Raw genomic sequence first — 19,941 nt, 5'->3', positions numbered from 1 at the left:
CCTCTGAATGCATGGTTGGGGGGGAGGGGCAACTGCAGCTGGTAGTGGTTTTGGCTCTGTGTCCAACAGTGGTCTTATTGGGGTATATGCTTGACCACTGTGGGAACAGGAATTGGAATAGATTGGCCATAAACCTGATCCAGCAGAATATCTTTGTGTTTTTCTTGGGATAAAGAGGGGTTTTTTAAAAAAATTTTTTTTTAAAATCACGATTCAGAGGTGTGAGTAGAGGTGTAAAATTTTCAGAAATTCTGAATCCTTGGGGGGAAAAGTTTTTCAAACAATTCTCAATAAAATATATATTTTAAAAAAGAAAAAATGTTTTTTTCTGGAAAAAAAATGGGGGGATTGAAATATATGCAATACTTACTGTCCTAAATTAATTTTACTACTTTGAAAACATAAAATGTATCAATTATAACTTAACTTAGTATATAAAATTGCAATAGTTTACATATTTATGGAATTTAAAAATTATAAATCCCTTAGTTTTGTACAAGCAAAATTGAAAATATATCCAGTACTTGAAAGAAAATTGGAAGTTCCTGCATTATGTGCTATTTTAGCACATGTATCTTAATTTTTGCTATCTGGCTGGAGACAGCTAAACCTTTCAGTTTTCCTCTGAGACTTTTATGCATTTCTGCCCACCCTCCTGATCTTTTTCATTCCTTCTGTGAGGTTGGGAAATAAGCTACTTTTTTCAAGTCTGCGGGTAAAAATGTCACAGTGGTTGGAGGAAGAGGTGAAAAGGTCAACCACTTCAGGTCAAAAGGACAGCAGAAGGCACACAATGAAGCAATGAAAGCCCTGAATACTCCCCTCATACACATTCAGTATCTTTCTAGGAGCAAAATGCATCTTGAATTTAAAAACTGTATTTTTATTTTATTTTATTTATTTTATTTTATTTATATCCTGCCCTCCCCACCAAAGGCAGGCTCAGGGCGGCTCACAGGTTGGGGTCAAACAATGACAACAAGATAAAACAGCAATAAAACATAAAAACAATTATTAAAACAACAGTATCAATAGGGGCTAGTGCAGTAGCTCATATAGACAGTTAAAGTTTCAATGGAAGCAATTTAACTGGATGGGGAGGGACAATGGCTCAGTTGTAGAGCATCTGCTTGGGAAGCAGAAGGTCCCAGATTCAATCCCTGGCATCTCCAAAAAAGGGTCCAGGCTTGATAATAGTCATTTCAAGGTGTAGTCAGTGCACAAGACAGTGCCGAACAGTTAGTGGCAAGGAACAAACTGCTTCCTGTGGCTCAGTTGTTTTTCATGTTTTTTGCAAGCCCTATTGGAAGGGACTGTGGTCCCTTTTAATGGTGTTTTCAGGACCATGAAACATAAACCAGTTTGGTTCACAAACAGACCTCCCAGTTTGGTCCATAGTTTGGCCACCAACTATGAATCATATCACATTTTCCTGGTTCATGCCCATCCCTGGTTGTAACAGCTGCCTTTTGGCTGTCATTTATTTGTCTTCTGTGTTTAAGTCTTTCCATCTCAATTTTAATTGTATTTGTTTTGTCTTAATGCCAACAGTATGCCAGTCAATGATCCCCCACATTTGTGGCAGAAGATAGAATACAGACTTGTATAATTATTCTAAAGTGTTCCTTATACTTCTTGGTTCACACTAACATTTCTCTTATAAAATCAGTGATTTATATCATGTCAGATCTGCTGGTGTACACTAGCCCTGAATCTGTTGCATTGCAGTCATGGGGTTGCCAGGAAACATCACAGGATCAACTTCACTGAAACATTTGTATTTATAAAGAGAAGAGCTTCAGGCAAGACTAGGAGCAATTTCAAACGGATGAGGACTGTGGAAAGAACCCATTCCATGCTATACCGCTGAGATAAATCTGATTGACTATGTTCTTATAGATGATGATGCTCCTGGGTGTACAGGAAAAAGAGTCATCAGTGCCATCATGGATGTTACGTTTTCTGTTGTCCAACAACTAAATTTTTAGAGACACATGCAAAATAAATTTAATAGTTGTGAAAAGCAGTGACTGCTTTTATATCAGATAGATCCCAGGAGGCAGCCGTGTTGGTCTGAAGCAATAGAACAAAGCAGTAAACAAGTGCACCTTTAAGCCCAACTAAGTTTTATTCAGAATGTAAGCTTTCATATGCTCTTAAGCAGACTTCATCAGACAAAATGGGAATGGCAAGCAGCAATCCTTAATATAACTGGGCAGTGAGTTGGTATGTGGAATCACTGGAATGTTTTTAGCAGATTAAAAGAATCACAAATAGGGATCTGTGTTTGTTAGTGTTAGAACAAAGCAAGGCTGAAACAACACTGGAGGGTGATAAAAGGCAGACTGCTGTTGTAGGTGTGGAGTGCCATAATTCTAGGTAACATTCTGGCTTTGTTAGTTTAAATAGAGGGCATGGTTTCTCAAGAGGTTATAACATCCATTATAGTTTGCCATTAGAAAAACAAGGAAGACATTAAAATACAGTGGAGGATGGGTATATACAATAAGACAAACAGCCAATATCCCCCATTTGAGTATGTCAATTAAAAAAACAAAACCAAATATTCTTATACACTGTTCTAAAAGAGAAATAATATAAGTTAGCCATTAGAAAAACAGGGTGCATTAAAGTATAGTGGAAGGTGGGTTAGTATATGTAGTGAGACAAACAGCCCACATCCCTCATTTGAGCATGTCAACACCCAAAAAAACAACAACATTCTGATACACTGTTCTAAAAGAGAAATACATTGGAACACTGTGGATGCACAGCTGTACTCAGTGAGAGTGGGTTTAGCATATGTAATGAGATAAAAAACCAATATCCCTGAGATAAAAAACCAATATCCCTGTTCAGTCCTGGGGAGGTGTTTGGTCCAAGTTTCATGATAATTTGTAATTCAGCAATTTCTCTCTCCATTATGTTCTTGAAGTTCCTTTGCAGTAAAATAGCTCCTTTGAGATCACCCATTGAATGCTCAGGAAGTTTAAAGTGTTCTGCAATAGGTTTCTCAGTTCTGTAATTCCTGATGTCAGATTTGTGTCCATTTATCCTTTGGCGTAGGGTTTGTCCTATTTGCCCTATGTAGAGAACTGAAGGGCATTGTTGGCATTTAATGGCATATATAATATTGGAAGATGAACAAATGAATGAGCCTGAGTGATTGTGACTGTGTTTTCTGGGTGTATGTGGCAGCAAAGTTGACACTTGGGTTTATTATTTAGTTTCTGAACTAAAGATTATGGCTGCACACATTCTCTTATTTGATCCACAAAACTGAACTTCAGGATTTTTGTTTTGTTTGCCTGATTTGATATAGAAAGCACCATACATATATTCTATGGAGGTTTCCTCCTGATTTTGATATTAACTTTTTCATATGTCTTATTCTCCTAGCATGAGTCAGCTAAAACGATTTGGTCTGAGTTCAGGCACAGTGCTGTTTTATTTTGAAAGTCGACCTATGATCAAGGAAGAACAGTTTCTCATTATTTTCTATTGCCACTCCAAATAGTCTTTATTAAAATCTTTCAAGCAATGTGTGACCTCTGTTTTAATACTTCTCACAGATTTCACAAGCTGTTGCTACCTCTCAGACATCACTAACACAGACAACAGTAATGGAAACTGTAACTATGGTGACCACAAGAGAACAAATCCTGGTTAAGCATGGTAAAGAGGAGCTTCCACCACCTCCACCCCATAAGAAGAGACAAATTGTTGTGGATTCAGAAATTAGAAAAAGGTGAGAATTAGAAAAAAAAAAGTGAACACATGAGATATTTTTAATCAAGATGAATTGCAAGTGAAAATATTTAACATCATCACTAAACATACCATTTTCAGTGTATGATTATTTCAGTGCTCTGGAAAACTAGTTAAGGGCTGGTCAGAATGTTTATGGAGAAACTTTCTGAGCTTGAAAAAGGGTGGGTGTGGGCTAAAATGTTCTCTGAAAATCCCCAAAAAACTGCCTTTTGATTGTGCTAGTTCACTCATGTTCATTTCCTCAATCAACACCTTCTATCACTTATTTAAAATAACTAGGATAGTGAGTCTTCTTTGCTATATGCCAATCAGGGATCGCATGAAAAGCATGGGAATATCACAAGACTAACTGATTATGTTAAAAAAATTATAAAAAATGTTATAAAAATATTATACCCATTACGTAACGCCCCCCCCCCCCCCCAGCACTTGCAGAAGTAGCAGGGACTTTTGAGGGGTCAGTGTTTTCCCAGACATTGCCTTATATTGGCTTATCTCAATTATAAATGTATAGTTTTTGCTGACTCAATAGTTTAGTCAGTTAATCAGGCCTATGAGTTTGCTATACACACTTTATTAATAATACATGGTTAGATATATACTCTGCATTAGGGGAAGAAGACTGCAGATTTATACCCCGCTCTTCTCTCTGAATCAAAGACTCAAAAAATCCCTATGACCAAGGGCGTAAAGCAGGGTTGCATTTTAGCCCCCTCTCTGTTTAATTTGTTCCTTTCAGATCTCCCCTCCTATTTGACTAAAACTGATGGAAAGGAAAGGAAAGGTCCCCTGTGCAAGCACCAGTCATTTCTGACTCTGGGGTGACGTTGCTTTCACAACTGATGGACATGCTCCCAAATTAAACTCAGCCTTGGTTCTTATCTTATTATATGCAGATGATGCAGCAGTTCTTTCTGTTACTAAAGTAGGATTAAAGCACTCTCTATTAGCATTTATTTCATTCTGTAACCAGAACTCCTTATCTATTAATTTTGGTATTTTCTAAATCATGGAAGAGTTCTGTCTGGAAGATTGATGGAAGAGAAATTGAACAAGTTAAATCTTTTAGATACCTGGGTATTCTCTTTCATTATAATCTAAAATGGTCTATGTATCAGGAGCATTCTTTTAGCTTGGCCAAGAACAAGATGGCTGCTATAATTCATTTTCACTATCAAAAAGGTAACCAATTTGTCCCCGCCTGCTCTACAGATCTTTCGGGCTACAGTAATCTCCCAGTTATTGTATGGGTTCCCATATGGATTCAGGACCTTAATAAAAAGGTTGAACAAGTTAATGAAATCTTCCTGCACCATATTCTTGGCATTCCCAACTCGGTTAGTTATTTTACCTTATGTGCTGAGCTAGGTCTTTATACCATAGAATCTAGAGTTTGGATTGCTGCCATTAAATATTGGTTACATCTTTATTTTCAACCCCCTCCAAATAGTCTTATCGCTGCTTTACCTGTTGATCCGTATGTTTCTAAATGATCCCAATTAATATGGGAGAAAATTAGCTTTTTAGGTTTTGATTTAGACTCCCGAGTCCCTGGCTAACTCCAATGAAACCTATATATTCCGAACAAGTCAAAGGAGAATCCAGGACATTGATTTACAACGAATAAAAGCTGGAGCTGAGGGGACTCGTTCCCCCCATTTCCTGGGTCTTGCCTTCCTGCAAAACTCTATGGCTCAGTACTTTTCAAGCTTAACAATATCTTACTGTAATGTTTGAGAATACTGTTCCAAACTTTTATAACTTTGTCCTATTACTATTACTACACCTAAGGTTACAAATTGTTGTACTTTGATTGTTTCTCCTTTTGTTGTCATATAGGCTGATTTGTACTGTTTTTATTTTATTGCTTTGCCAATAACGGTTTCTGGAATCTGGACTCAGAGTGGCTTACAATCTCCTATATCTTCTCCCCACCCCCAACAGACACCCTGTGAGGTGGGTGGAGCTGACAGAGCTCTCACAGCAGTTGCCCTTTTAAGGACAACTCCTACAAGAGCTATGGCTAACCTAAGTCCATTCCAGCAGCTGTAACTGGAGGAGTGGGGAAACAGTCCCGGTTCTCCCAGATAAGAGTCCACACACTTAACCACTACGTCAAGCTAGCATTCCTGGCCAAAGAGGCATTCCTGGTTAATAAGATGGGAATTGATTTGCCCCAGGCCCTCTTTGAATGAAATATGAAGCTAGATTGGCTGTGAAGTGAATTCAACTATCCAATATGAAGTCAGGAAAGAAAAGCTATCTATTGCTGCCTATTCTTCACGATACAGTGTTTTGTCACCAATCCACTCACCCTCCTTAGAATATCATGGGATTAGCTGGTCACAGGACCCTGCAGGAATTTTGACCAATTCTTCCCTGATTGGCTGTTGGGTAGAGCTTTTTTTTGCCTGCTTTGTGATGTCCAGGTTGGTAGTATTAAGAGCTTAACTGGGCCTGGTCTTTGATGTTTTAGTCCATAACTAGTTGGACAGGGATTAGGGCGGGTTGCTCCTGGATAGGGAGAGATCACTGACACTGATGAACACCCTGGGACATTGAGCATAGTGGAGGATGTGTTAACGTATTATCACTGGCTGGGTGATGCTTGTGATACAGTTCATAAAAGACTCTAACCTCCAGAGGAATTTTAATAGGCTCAGTGGGCTTCAGTGGGAAGGGAGACAATCCTAGACAGTATATTTTAGTACACAACTGAATGGGATTGTGATTTTTTTTGGTGCTGAGCCTCATCTTCAAAAACCTGGTAGTGGCATTACTGCACATCAGGGAAGGGGCTAGGCTCCTCTCTGCACAGAATCTGGAGCCAGAAAAGCCAGACATGGATAAGCTGCCTAGCAGAGTCCACCCTCAATTAAACATTAGCATAATTAATTTATGACATAAACCAGCAGATTTGAATAAAGTAGCTGAATCCATACTGTGGTCTTGTGACTTCATTGGGGTACTGGGCAACAACATTTCTGCAAACCAGCAGTTTGCTTTTTATACAGTTCATAAAAGACTCTAACCTCCAGAGAAATTTTAATAGGCTCAGTGGGCTTCAGTGGGAAGGGAGACAATCCTAGACAGTATATTTTAGTACACAACTGAATGGGATTGTGATTTTTTTTTTTCCTTTAAGGAAAAGGGGAAAAAAAGGTAGAATATCTGGCCTCAGAATGAGGATGCGAAGCTTAGGGAAAGTTTTGTTCATACTATGTTGGCCACAGTGTGCCTATGCTGAGAGCATCTAGGGTGTTACTGAGAAACATTCCTAAAATAGTTCATTCTTCCTAGTGTCAGAGCAAGTTAGGCTTGGGACCTAGAACTGGCACTTAAGAGAGCAACTAACTTTACAATAGCATGCTCTGACTCTTAAACCATATCATATGGTCTGTTACTCATTATTCATAGTAAGATTTTGTATATGATAAAAATAGTACTTCGTTTTTCTATAATTTTGGTAAGACTATTTGTGATCTTGTAGATAGTTGAAAAGCATTAAAAACTCTAGTACTGATACAGCCAAAGCTCAGCATTTTGGATTGTCATTTATTTCAACAGGAAAGTTTGTTTAGCCTCCTTTAAAATTTTCATTCAATCCTTTTATTAGCTCATTTAACCAAAGCTTAGCGTTATTGGAATCTATGGGATGTAAAAGTGGAAGTTTATATAATGTTACTTGAGCTTCAGAACCAAGATGATGGTCTTATGCCTGGCATCTGCTCCTGGTATATTGGAAGAGAGAGCTGAAGTATGTTCGCGTGTTGCTCATACACGGGCCATATTCAGTGTGTCAGTGGATTTTAAAGATTGCTCAGATTTTAACTTTTTAAAATAAGTCACCTGTGTAGATTCAACCAAGATCCTACCTTCTGCCACAGCATAAGGTTTTATACTGTTCCATTAAGCTAAAAACAGCTTTAGAGCATCACCAACCAAATGCACAACTGAGTTCAGCTGCCAGCTCTTCTTGGTAATATACAAAAAAATACTTGTGCAGAGGAGACATGTTAGCTATAGTGACAAGACACAGCTCCTAAAGTTAGCATGTGTAATTTCCTTTCAAATGTTAGAGGAAGTACTACCATCTGAACAGGGAAATGACTGCACATTAGACTGACAGTGCATCATTATATTCTAAAAACCACTCCAAGTGGGTGGTGACAAGAAGCTGAAATAAAGCTACCCAGGATGTTATTTTTTCTCCTCTCTAAGAACAGCACAAGACAAAAACTAGAACTGATGAGAGGCAGAAACAATATCAGCAGTCTCCAGGGTTTCTGCAAAAGCTCCATGTAATGATCATGACCAAATTGCTTCTCACATCCACCATTTCGTTTATGAGGCTGGCGTAGTGAGATCTCAGTTCCCCTTTCAGGGCATCCAAGAGGTTTCCCAGTGGAGCACCATGTTGTTTGTTTGTTTTTCCTTTTCCCCTATGAGTGATACATTATAACATAACATATATGTGATGCATTGTCTAAAAACTACCCTTAATATTTACAAACTATAAGATATTTTTGAATAGTTCACCTTTCAGAAGAAGATATTATTTAACTTTTAATTCTTGCACCCTGAAGAAAATTACTTTGAAAATATACTAAGATATGTCAATATGTAAGACTGTCCGACTGCCGTTGTGGATGTGAAGCTGGATATGTATTTTTTTGTGAAACATATTAAAAAGCAGGATAGTTGCTCCATCTAGTGTCTTCACATTTAGTGCATTTTAGGTCAATATCACCCTTTAAAAATAAGCAGCTTTATTGACAGCCGAAACTCAAGATAGTGTCTAATTATAACAGCCTTTTAAATTATTTGCTTAGGCTGGATGAATTCATGTTCTGAAGCACATGAATGAAATCTCATAATATTGGTAGTCTTCTAGCAATATTATGCCACAATACTTGCCACAAAAGTACTTGCTAGTTCTCACTTTTCGCAAAATTATGATAACACTCTCTGATAGTATACTTTGGAAATTATTCAATAATAAGCCACTATTGGTGTGTCTACTCCAAGGGTGGGGAACCTTTTTTCTGCCAAGGGCCATATGGATACTTATAACATCATTCACGGGCCATAAAAAATTATCAACTTTTAAGAAGTGCTCCGCCGAGGGAGAATGATTTAGGCCAGCAAAATTAATGCAAATAATTGTTTTTTTCTATTTGAAGTTATGTGGGGAGAGCCTAATCTGGCACACACACACACAAACACACCCAGCTCACCACCCTAGGTAAATGCATAGGTCCAGAGCTTTTTGTCGAGAAAGCCCAGTGGAAACTCCATAGCATATTAGGTTACACACTCATTACATTAGCATGTTAGGCCACACCATCTGGGATAATCAGAAAATGTCAGCAACAGGAAGGTGCTTTTATTTCATAATCATAGAGTTGGCAGGGACCTCCAGAATCCCTTGACAAACTGGCCTGGAGAAAATTGCTTGTTGACCCCAAAGTAGTGATCAGCTTTTCCTTGAGCATGTAAGAAAGGGCCATAAGCACTGCTGTAACCCTTCCTGCCCTCCCTCTCATGATCTGCCTAAGTTCCCAGAATCAGCTTTGCTGTCAGATGGCCATCTAGCCTCTGTTTGAAAGTTCCAAAGGAGAGCCCACTGCCTCCCAAGGAAGCCTGTTTCACTGAGGTGCTGCCCAAACTGTCAGGAAGTTCTTCCTTATGTTTAGGCAAAAACTCTTCTGATTTAATAATAATGGTCTCCAATCTTATGAAGAAAGGCTGAAGGAGCTGGGTATAGTTAGCCTGGAGAGAAGACAACTAAGAGGTGATAGGATTGCTATCTTCAGGTACCTGAAAGGCTGTCATATAGGAGGTTGGTGTGGAGTTGTTTTGTGTGCTCTAGAAGGTCAGACCATAACTAATGGGTTGAAATTAAATCAGAAGAGTTTTTGCCTAAACATAAGGAACATAAGGAAGAACTTCCTGACAGTTCGGGCAGCACCTCAATGGAACAGGCTTCCTGTTCTTGTCTTGCCCTCCTCTGGACACTTTCCAGCTTGTCTATATCCTGAACACAAAACTGAACACAATACTCTAGGTGAGGTCTAATGAGCAGAGTATAGTGATACCATCACTTTAAGTGATCTGGACACTATATTTCTGTAGATACAGCCCAAAGTCGCATTTGCCTTTTCAGTCACCATATTACAAGTCCCCTAGATTCTTTCCACACATACTGAGACAAGTCTCCCTCATCCTATAATTATGCATTGGATTTCTCCTACCTAAATGCAGAACTTTACATTTATCCCCATTAAATTCATTTTATTTGTTTTGGCCCAGTTTTCCAGCCTGCCAATCCTATATCTGATTCTGTCTTCTACCATATTTACTTGTTGTTCGGTTGCACAGTCGAGTCCAACGCTTTGCGACCCCATGGACAAAGTCACCCCAGGACCTCCTGTCTTCCACCATCTTCCGAAGTCTGCTCAGATTCGTGTTTGTTACATCAGTAACACTGTCCAGCCATCTCATCTTTTGCCGTCCCCTTCTTCTTTTGCCTTCTGTCTTTCCTAGCATCAGGATCTTCTCCAGGGAGTGCTCCCTTCTCATTTGGTGGCCAAAGTATTTGAGCTTCAGCTTCAGCATCTGACCTTCCAGTGAACAGTCTGGGTTGATTTCCCTTAGGACTGATTGATTTGATCTTCTTGCAGTCCAAGGGACTCTCAAGAGTTTTCTCCAGCACTACATCTCAAACGCATCTATTCTTCTGCACTTGGCCTTCCTTATCGTCCAGGTTTCACAGCCATACATTACTACAGGGAATACCATTGCTTTGTCTATACGGACTTTTGTTGGCAGGGTGATGTCTCTACTTTTTATTATACTGCCCAGGTTTGCCATAGCTATCCTCCCAAGGAGCAAACATCTTTTAATTTCATGGCTACAGTCACCATCCCTCCCAGTTTAGTATCATCTGTAAATTTAATATGTATCCTCTCTATTCCTTCATCCAAATAATTTATAAAGATGTTGAACAAAACAGGTCCCAAGACAGATCCTTGAGGCACTCCACTTGTCACTCGTCTCCAAGAGGACGAGGAACCATTCACAAGCACTCTTTGGATGTGATCTGTCAACCAGTTACAGCCCTAACTAACAGTAATAGGATCCAAACCACATTTCACCAACCATCAACAAGAATATTACGTGGAACCTTATTAAAAAACTTACTAAAATCAAGATAAACTAAGTCTACAGCATTCCCCTGATCCTGCAAAGTAGTAACTTTCTCAAAAAAAGAGATAAGATTAGCCGGGCATGACTTGTTCTTGAGAAACCCATGCTGGCTCTTAGTAGTCACAGCTGTCCTTTTTAAATGCTCAAAGACTGACTGACTGATTATTTGTTCTAAAACTTTTCCAGGTTGGTAGTTACCCAGATCCTCCTTTTCCATCTTTTTGAAGATGGGAACATTTGCCCACCTCCAATCTTCTGGCACCTCTAGGGTTGCCAATCCTCCCACTTCAGGGTCATCAGAAAGCGGGGGTGGGGAAGAGGGAAATGTCTGCTGGCCATTCCATATTCCCTATGGCGACCAATTCCTATAGGGTATAATGGAGAATTGATCCATGGTTGTCTGGGGCTCTGGGGCAGGGTTGTTTTTTGAGTTAGAAGCAGATTTGCAGCATAGCATCCAATGCCTCTCCTCAAACTATACTCCAAGTTTCAAAAGGATTGGACCAGAGGGTCCAATTCTATGACCCTCAAAAGAAGGTGCCCCTATCCTTCATTATTTCCAATGAAGGGAAGGCATTTAAAAGGTGTGCGATCCCTTTAAATGTGATAACCAGAATTTCCTTTGGAGTTCAATTATGCTTGTCACAATCTTGCTCCTGGCTCCACCCCAATGCCTCCTGGCTCCACCTCCAAAGTCTCCTGGCTCCACCCCCAGATATTTCTTGAATTGGACTTGGCAACCCTAGGCACCTCACCTGTTTTCAAGAATGCTCAGAATAATGGCCAGAGGCTCAGAAATTACATCATGAATTTCTTTTAGTACTCTTGGATGCAATTCCTCTGGTCCTGAGGACTTAGTTTCATTTAAAGTAACTAGGTGTTTATGTACCTCCCCTAAGCTGATCCTAGGCTGCAACTCCCTCCCCCATCATGTGTTCTGCTTTTGCCACATAGAGCACCATTGCCCTCGCAAGAAAAGACTGAGGGAAAGTAGGAACTGAGCACTTCTGCCCTGTCTTTATCACCTGTTTCAGTTTCCTATCCTCACAATGTGCCTACCATGTCCTTGCTCTTTTTCTTATTTTGAACATAAGAAAAAAAACTTGTTTTTAGCATCTCTTACTAGCCTATACTCATATTGAGCTTTAGCTTTTCGAACTCTGTCTCTTGAACACTGTTTATACACACACACACACAATATTATATATATTCATCCTTGGTTATAAGACCCTCCTTCCATTTCCTAAATGAGTCTCTTTTTTTAATTTCTCAAGTCTTGAGAAAGCTGGAGCCACCTTGGCTTCTTTAGACTCCTCTGATTTTTCCTTCTCATAGGAATTGTTTGTAATTGTGCCTTCAATATTTTGCTTTTAAGAAACTTCCAAACCTCTTAAGCTCCCTTTTCCTTAAGTATTTCTGACTTCTGGCTTTCTACCCAGCATAACGTTATTAAAATAACTTTCAAAATTGGCTTTCCTGAAGTCCAATGTATATGTCTTACTACATACAGCTTTCTTCCTCCCCAAGACTGTAAATACCAAAATTACATGGTCACTACCATCCAGAGTGCCCATTACTTTCACCTAGTCAACAAGTTCTTCTCTATTAGTAAGAATTATGTCCCCTTGTTTCCCTCTCCACTTTTTAGAAATGTTGTCAGCAGGACAAGTCAGGAATTTATTTGAGCTTTCATTTTCAGTAGAGTTGAACTTCCAGCAGATATCAGAGTAATTGAAATTTCCCATGGCCACTGTATCCAGTTTCTTTGAGAAAATCCCCCAGATGATTTAGTTTAAAGCCCTCCTTATTAGGTTTCCAAGACTCTTAATGAATATTTTGTGCTACCTTTTGAGGTGCAAACCATTTTATTCTTTTAACATTTGATTTGAGGTGATATAAACGGTGTAAACATGTAACCATATTATTCTTTTAACATTTGATTAGAGAAGGTGATGTAAACAAAAGACAGACTGCTCTGGGATGTATCTTCTTTGCGATGTTCATTGTTAAGGGGGTTATAACAACTTGTAAAAGAATAGGAAAGCTTGGTTAACTTGGTTAGTAATCTTAGGGCGTTTTCGCACTGACCTTAATCAGCAGCGACGCCCCTCTTCAACGCGCAGGATCGGCGTGGATTTCACACTAATTGCCGTGGAGCACCCGGAAGAGCCGGAAAGTCCCACAGCTTTTGCGGCGCAAATGGAAACTGGTTTTGGCGCCCTTAGTCTTTGTAAAACTGCAATATTCAGTTTAACATATCTTGAAAGAGCTGCTGATTTTATGCTGAGGTGTTTGATTCCAGAAATTGAGGTATAAAGGCTGTAAGCCCTAGCTCCTTTTCTCAACACAACAGTTTTTATTAATGTTGCTTTAGTTAAAAAAATACTATTTTTTCTGTTTGTTTGATTTTAAGCAGCTGACACCTTTTTAAATGGAGGATGCTGTACAATATTCTAATATTTGCTGTTAAAATGTTGTAGTAAAGATTTTGCTTTTTTAAACAGTAAAGCTGCAAGGTAAATTACTGTTCAGAGTTCGCAGTTCAAAACACCAACAGCGCATGCAATTATTCATCATTCAGAACAACAGACTTTGCTCTTGCATATCATTCTCTGTTCTTCAAAGGTGGCTTAATTTTTCAATGCCTTGGGCGTTGTCATCACAGTTTTATTCTCTCCTTGTCCCTCTGGATCCATTAAAACTATTTAGAAACATGTTGCTTGTTTGAGACACTTATCTACAATATGCAATTGTAATCTTTAAACAGAAAATCATAGATATTTCTTACATCCCTACAAAGACCCATGCCAGCTTCCTCCAATGGCAGCAAGAAAACTCAGTTAACCAACAAAATCCACTGATTTTAAAAAGCCTCACTAGTTTCATATACTGTGAAAAAGTAAGAGATGTACTCTTTAAAGTTACACTGAACATATGAAATTGGTGCTGCATCTGTTTTTAAAGGCAAGATAGCACCTTAGAGTAGAACACTTGCTACTTTATTTCTGAAGGGAAACTACATTTCACAACTGACTGTTTTATTTATGGGATTTACTGGACTATTCAGAAATGGTTTTTTTGTGATGGTTATGATAGATCTTTTTTTACTTTTAATTAATACTTCTGACTTAAAACATCTGATATAATGTTTTTTGTCAAGAAACTAATTTTATACAAACTCTGTGTTACGGAACCATTTTCTTTCTCTGTTTGTCTCAGATTTGATGTTGATACAACAGAACTTCACAGTTGGATGACCCGTTCAGAAGCTGTGCTCCAAAGTCCCGAGTTTGCAATATACAGAAAAGAAGGGAACCTATCTGACCTTAGAGAAAGAGTTAATGTAGGAAAATATGTGTATACTTATTTGTTTGTATTAGATCTGTACAACTTTTTTGCCCTGATAACCCCTAGTCATTGAAACATAATTTGTCCTCAACCACTAAAAATTAAATAGCTATACTTGAAATTGTTAACTGGTATGCATGTAAGGGTAATTATACCATAATTTCTAAGATTTAATTTACTGTCATCCTGTCCCAAATACCAATAATGCAATGTGGATGTCTTGAGTGACTGCCATTAAAATGTAGTTTGTTTGTAATCATTTACAATTTTTCTTTTTTAAGGCAGGCACTTTTTTAAGAACTAATTTTTGGAAACTGTCATTAATCTGATTTTTCAAACAATCAAGTAATGAAATATGTGTCTTTCAAAGGCTATTAGCTATGACAGTTAATTCTTTGTTTGCTGAGTATCAAATGCTATGGAAAAAATAAAATGGGAAGCCTGACTATTCAACTGTCCACTATAGAAACTAAATGGTAAACCAGAAGGACTGTGGTTTCAATCTATTAGATCTGTAGATGGAAGGATTTCTGCTTATTGTGTGCCTTTCTCTCCCCCCACCACTTCCCACTCTTGCCCTAAATGTCCCTTGAAATGTCCTGGAAGACAAAAGATTTCCAAGCACAGAATTTGGATACTGCAATGGGAGAGGAAAGATGAAAAAGTTGCAGAAATCCTTATGTCCATTAAAATGTTTCTATGGATTCAAGCCTTAGTTATATTTATTTTATTCCTTGAGAAAGCGAAAAGGCTTGGAAAGCATATTTTCATAACTGGCACATGCCAGGCAGTCATCTAAAAAAGTCAGGCTGCTTAGTTCAACAGAGCTATGTCTTGTGTTATGCTGATAAAAATTCCTGCATGTAAGTATGGTATTTGAATGACAGGATAGTTACAACTGTTGCTGTATATTGTATTCCTATGCTGTGAGCCTCTCTGAGCCTGCCCTGACGGGGAGGGCGGGATACAAATAAAAAGTATTATTATTATTATTATATAGAGAAAAAACATTATACAATTGTGGAACAGTAATGAGGGTACATATGCATGTTTTAGTCTTCCTTGAAGCCCTGATTTATATATTCAGCTTTATGTGTCTTAAATTTCAGTGTGATTATTATGTGGTTGTTAGTCTTTGTCAGAAGCTACTTAATAGGTAACTTATTTTTCTGTTTGGGAAAGTATATCCATTTGTTATTTATTCCTGCCACCTACTGTATGCAGGACTGGCTCTTCCACTAGGCAAATTAGGCATTTGCCTAGGGCGCCAGCCCTACGGGGGTGCCAAATTGGGCACCTCCCACTGGCAGAGGCCTTCCCCGGTGCCTTTCTCCTGCTTGCCCCCGTTTCTCTCTCTTCGCCGCTGCCTTTCTCCCGATCGCCCCTGTCTCTCTCTCTTCCCTGCCGCCTTTCTCCTGCTTACCCCATCTCTCTCTCTTCCCCACAGCCTTTCTCCAGATCGCCCCATCCCTCTTGCTTCCCCGCCACTTTTCTCCTGCTTGACCCCAGTTCTTTCTCTTCCCCGCCACCTTTCTCCTGATCGCCCCGTCTCTCTCTCTTCCCTGCCGCCTTTCTCCTGATCACCCCTGTCTCTCTCTTCCCCACAGCCTTTTTCCTGCTTGCCCTGTCTCTCTCTCTTCCCCACCGCCTTTCTCCCAATTGCCCCATCTTTCTCTCTTCACCGCTGCCTTTCTCCTGCTTGCCCCGTCTCTCTCTCTCTTCCCCACCACCTTTCTCCTGCTCATCCCCAGCTTTCTCTCTTCCCCACCGCCTTTCTTGCTTGCCCTGTCTCTCTCTTCCCCGCTGCCTTTCTCCTGCTGGTCCCCAGCTCTCTCTTCCCCACCACCTTTCTCCTGCTTGCCTGGGCTCTCTCACTCCCCTGCCCCCTCCTCTTCTTTCTCTCCTTCCTGCTGCCCCATCTCTGCTTTCCCCTGGACATGTTGTTTCTTCCGTTTCTCCTTCCTGCTTTCTGTCGCCCCCCTGCACTTTCTTCCAGGCACGTCATTTCCCTCACAGCCTTCCCCTTGTCCCCCTTTCCTTCTCTCCTTCCTGCTTTCTGTCACCTCCCTTTACTTTCTTCCAGGCACATCGTCTCCCTCCCAGCCTTTCCCTTGTCCCCTCTTCTTTCTCTCCTTCCTGCTTTCTGTCGCCCCCTGCACTTCCTTCCAGGTACTGTTGTTTCCCTCCCAGCCTTCCCCTTGTCCCCCTTTCCTTCTCTCTTTCCTGTTTTCTGTCACCTCTCTGCACTTTCTCCTGGGTACGTTGTTTCACCCCCCCCCCAGCCTTCCCTCTTCCTTCTCTCCTTCTTTGCTTTCTGTCCCCCCCCCCCAATTTTCTCCTGGCCCCGGTATTTCCCTTGTTCCCCCTCACTTCAGCCTGTCAGTCCTCACAGCTGTTCCTATGCAAAATGTTTTCATTCTGGGAGTGATATTTCCAGGTTGGAAATAGGTGCAGCCAAGGAAACTGGGGAACATGGGAAAACTCTCTCTGCCTTTTACACATGGATGGTAGGATGCTGCAAATGTTATATTTTCTTATTTGTATATTATCACTATACATTGTATAATACCCAGCACTAATAAGGGCAAGGAAGAATGGTGTTCAGCTGGGCTACTTCATCTTCACATATAGTTCCATGGACATGAAAAAATAACTTTTTAATTAATCCTTGAAATTATAATCGTCATTTTTCTATTAGATTTTCTATTCTGGATTTTATAGCACTTTTGCAAATAACAATAAGCCCATGAAAATGACTGGTCAGTTTTCCTAATCAAGAACAGTTTTCTTGTTTTATGTTAATAACAGTTAACTGTAGGTGTGGGTTTAGGGTTGTTTTTTTTAAGTTATACATTTGCTGTAGCTTGGAGTTAAGAGAGATGCTGCCCATTGATAATGCAAGGAGGTCCCTGTGGGTTTCTCTTTCCTTAAAGGCTTTTTTGAAACTGGGCTTTGGAAGGGGTCCTCTTTGGAAATTTGGAGAGATCAATTCCCAAGGGATGAATTTCTCAGCCCCTGCACTGGTTATTCTTTGAACAGCATAGGATGTGTTCGAGAGAGATTGGGGCACAGTGTTTATGCCTTTATGTAGCTCTAAATAGAAGCTCCATTTATGATGTCTCAGGTGCCTAGAACTTGCTTTCTGATAGTAGCTCATTTCTGCTAGAAGTTCTGTTCAATCCTTTGAAGAATAATAGCAGTTATATGGACCATTTGGTAAATAAAACATTTCTACAGCAGGCAGAAACATTTCTACAGCCTTGGAGAATAAGCCTAGACACCTTCTCTTATTCTCTCTTCCATCCTCCAAAAGAAAATGATCAGCTCAGACTTAGAGAAAAATGCCCAGCTGAGATGCTGAATAGAGCCTCCCCCCCCAACTTTGTTATTTTAAGGAGATCTCCCATCCAAATACTTGCGAGAGCTGGCCCTGCTCAGCTTCCAGGATCTGACAAGTTCAGGCTTGCAACTGAGCTATCTAGGTCAAGGAGTAAGTTCAAGTTTTGTGTTTTTCATTTGTCCCATGATTCATCTGTTTTTTAAAAATTGGTTATCAGTTGTGGGGAGGGGGTGCCAGAAGTTAGCCTTGCCTAGGGCATCAGATAGTCTAGGGCCGGCCCTGACTATATAATAGTCTCAGATGGCAAATAGGATTGCTGTGTAATAAGAGTAGATTAAATAGCTTGGTAACTCAGTGTTTCAGAGGCCTATTCTGATTTGCATTGCAATCTAAAAAAGAACTGCACATTTCTAAACCCTCTGATTTCAGTGGACTTGGGATATCTCTGCTTAGAATTCCATTGTTTTAAACTACTAAATGTAGATTTGTGGAGATGCATGAAACCTTATTATCTGTCATTGCAGAATACTAAAGCTTTTAAAATTTTAACATCTTGGTTTATGCTGTTTTATATTCATATGATTATAGACACAATGTTAAACTTCTAGAAAATACGGTTTATAAAATAGTAATCTAAATAATTTCTTATCTTTCCTTTCATGCATCTTAAACATATTAAATAAAATATAATTCTTAGAAGAATAATTTAGTAATAACATATTAGTGTCTGTGATAGCTTCTTAGCCTTGCAAGCTACAGTTCATCGAGGCTATTTACTTCTAATCAAAATGCTTGCCAGCTATACCACCCAGTTCCTTCACAGGTACATGCAGGGGAAAAGCCTGTCAATTGTTTGTTGTGTGTACTTATCCTTTATCAGGTATATAACAGAATTGTTTGCTTTTTTAAAAGTCAGCATGAGTTAATGATGGGCAAGATCCCCTAGGTGTGATTTGAAATTGGTTCAGCATTTACAAACTTTTATCAGAAATGCCTAGAAAAAATAAACAGGAGTCATTGTGGATTAGATAATGTAGATTGCACTAACAGACTGCAGATTAGTTCTTGAGGGTTGCATCTTCAGTTGCAAATTCTTGCTGTGTAAACATCTATGTACAAGATCATAAAAACAAGCAAACATCAGGGTTAAATGGCCATCAACTGCTGGAAGTACTGGATGAAATCTAGTTATTTATTTAAAACATTTTAATGCTGCCTTTCCATCCAATCAGGGACCACAAAGTGGCAAACATAAAAAAAACCCCCAAAATATTTGAGAAAATATACAATACTTCAATTAAAACACATGACACCAGTAACTGTTATTGGGCTAGATCAAGGTCGGCACCCATATTGATCTGGAGCAATAGAACAAAGTTGGAGTCCACAGCATCTTAAACAAAGTTTATTCAGAATGTAAGCTTTCATATGCATGCACACTTCATCAGACAATTAAATGGGGTGCAGTGAGCAGTGCTACGTATAGCTGATGGGCAGTGGTTAAGCATGCGAAATACTACAAAGTTGGAATCCAATGGCAAAATGAGCCTACGACTCACTCCAGTCAATATTTTGCAGCATTCTGCACCAATTTGAGCTTCCAGACAGTCTTCAAGGGCAGCCCCATGTAGAGTACATTGCAGTAATCTAATCTAGATGTTACCAGGGCATGCACCACCATTAACACCTATTACAAGTAGGAAGCCTCAGATTTTGCTAATGAACAAAAAATTACCAAGTCCAAAAGTTTTGTTTGCTGGGATTTATTTCTTGGCTAGTAATTTTGGTGCATGCCTACTGATGACCCTGTGCTTTTGTCAAGGGGTCAGAGGCAGGCTGACCAGGTGGGCAGGAGAAAAGGTAGGCTGGCATACCAAGCACTATCTTAAAGAATTGTTGATCCTACAACAGCCAGACCAAACACAGGGTGTTCATAGCACTTAGTTCTTGCAGCTGTAGCAATAGCCTGAAGTTTGCAAACATTGACAACAGGAATTTGCACAGCATCCTTCAAAGCCTTATGATAGAATTTGATATTCCAATGCCTTGTGGGCAGAGGCAGGGTTTCATGCAGCCTGTCATACACTCTGCCATCCTTCTGATTCTGAAGTTCTAGGCATAATTTAGGGATCTTATGACAGGTAAATCTCCTCAGAAGGCCCCTTAGTAGCCAGTGTCTAATCCCAGGCTTCTGCTCATGACAGCCACAGTTGGTTGTTTTTCCCAACAGTTCCTAGGAAACAAGAAAGAGAATTTACCACATCTCTCCCTCC

General features: G+C 39.6%; 1 protein-coding gene across 2 annotated transcripts in view; it reads left to right on the top strand.

The window, feature by feature from the left end:
• The window catches only part of DMD (dystrophin), a 1,885,017-nt gene that overhangs the window by 703,434 nt on the left and 1,161,642 nt on the right, over positions 1 to 19,941 (top strand). For both annotated transcript variants that reach the window (XM_060234097.1, XM_060234096.1), the window contains exons 17-18: positions 3,573 to 3,748; positions 14,200 to 14,323. In XM_060234097.1, the coding sequence (XP_060090080.1) occupies positions 3,573 to 3,748; positions 14,200 to 14,323 (300 nt within the window). The remainder of the gene's footprint in view (positions 1 to 3,572; positions 3,749 to 14,199; positions 14,324 to 19,941) is intronic.

Source organism: Heteronotia binoei, chromosome 3 (genome assembly GCF_032191835.1).
Source record: "Heteronotia binoei isolate CCM8104 ecotype False Entrance Well chromosome 3, APGP_CSIRO_Hbin_v1, whole genome shotgun sequence".
Lineage (NCBI taxonomy): Eukaryota > Metazoa > Chordata > Lepidosauria > Squamata > Gekkonidae > Heteronotia > Heteronotia binoei.
This window is presented reverse-complemented; position numbering and strand designations above follow the sequence as displayed.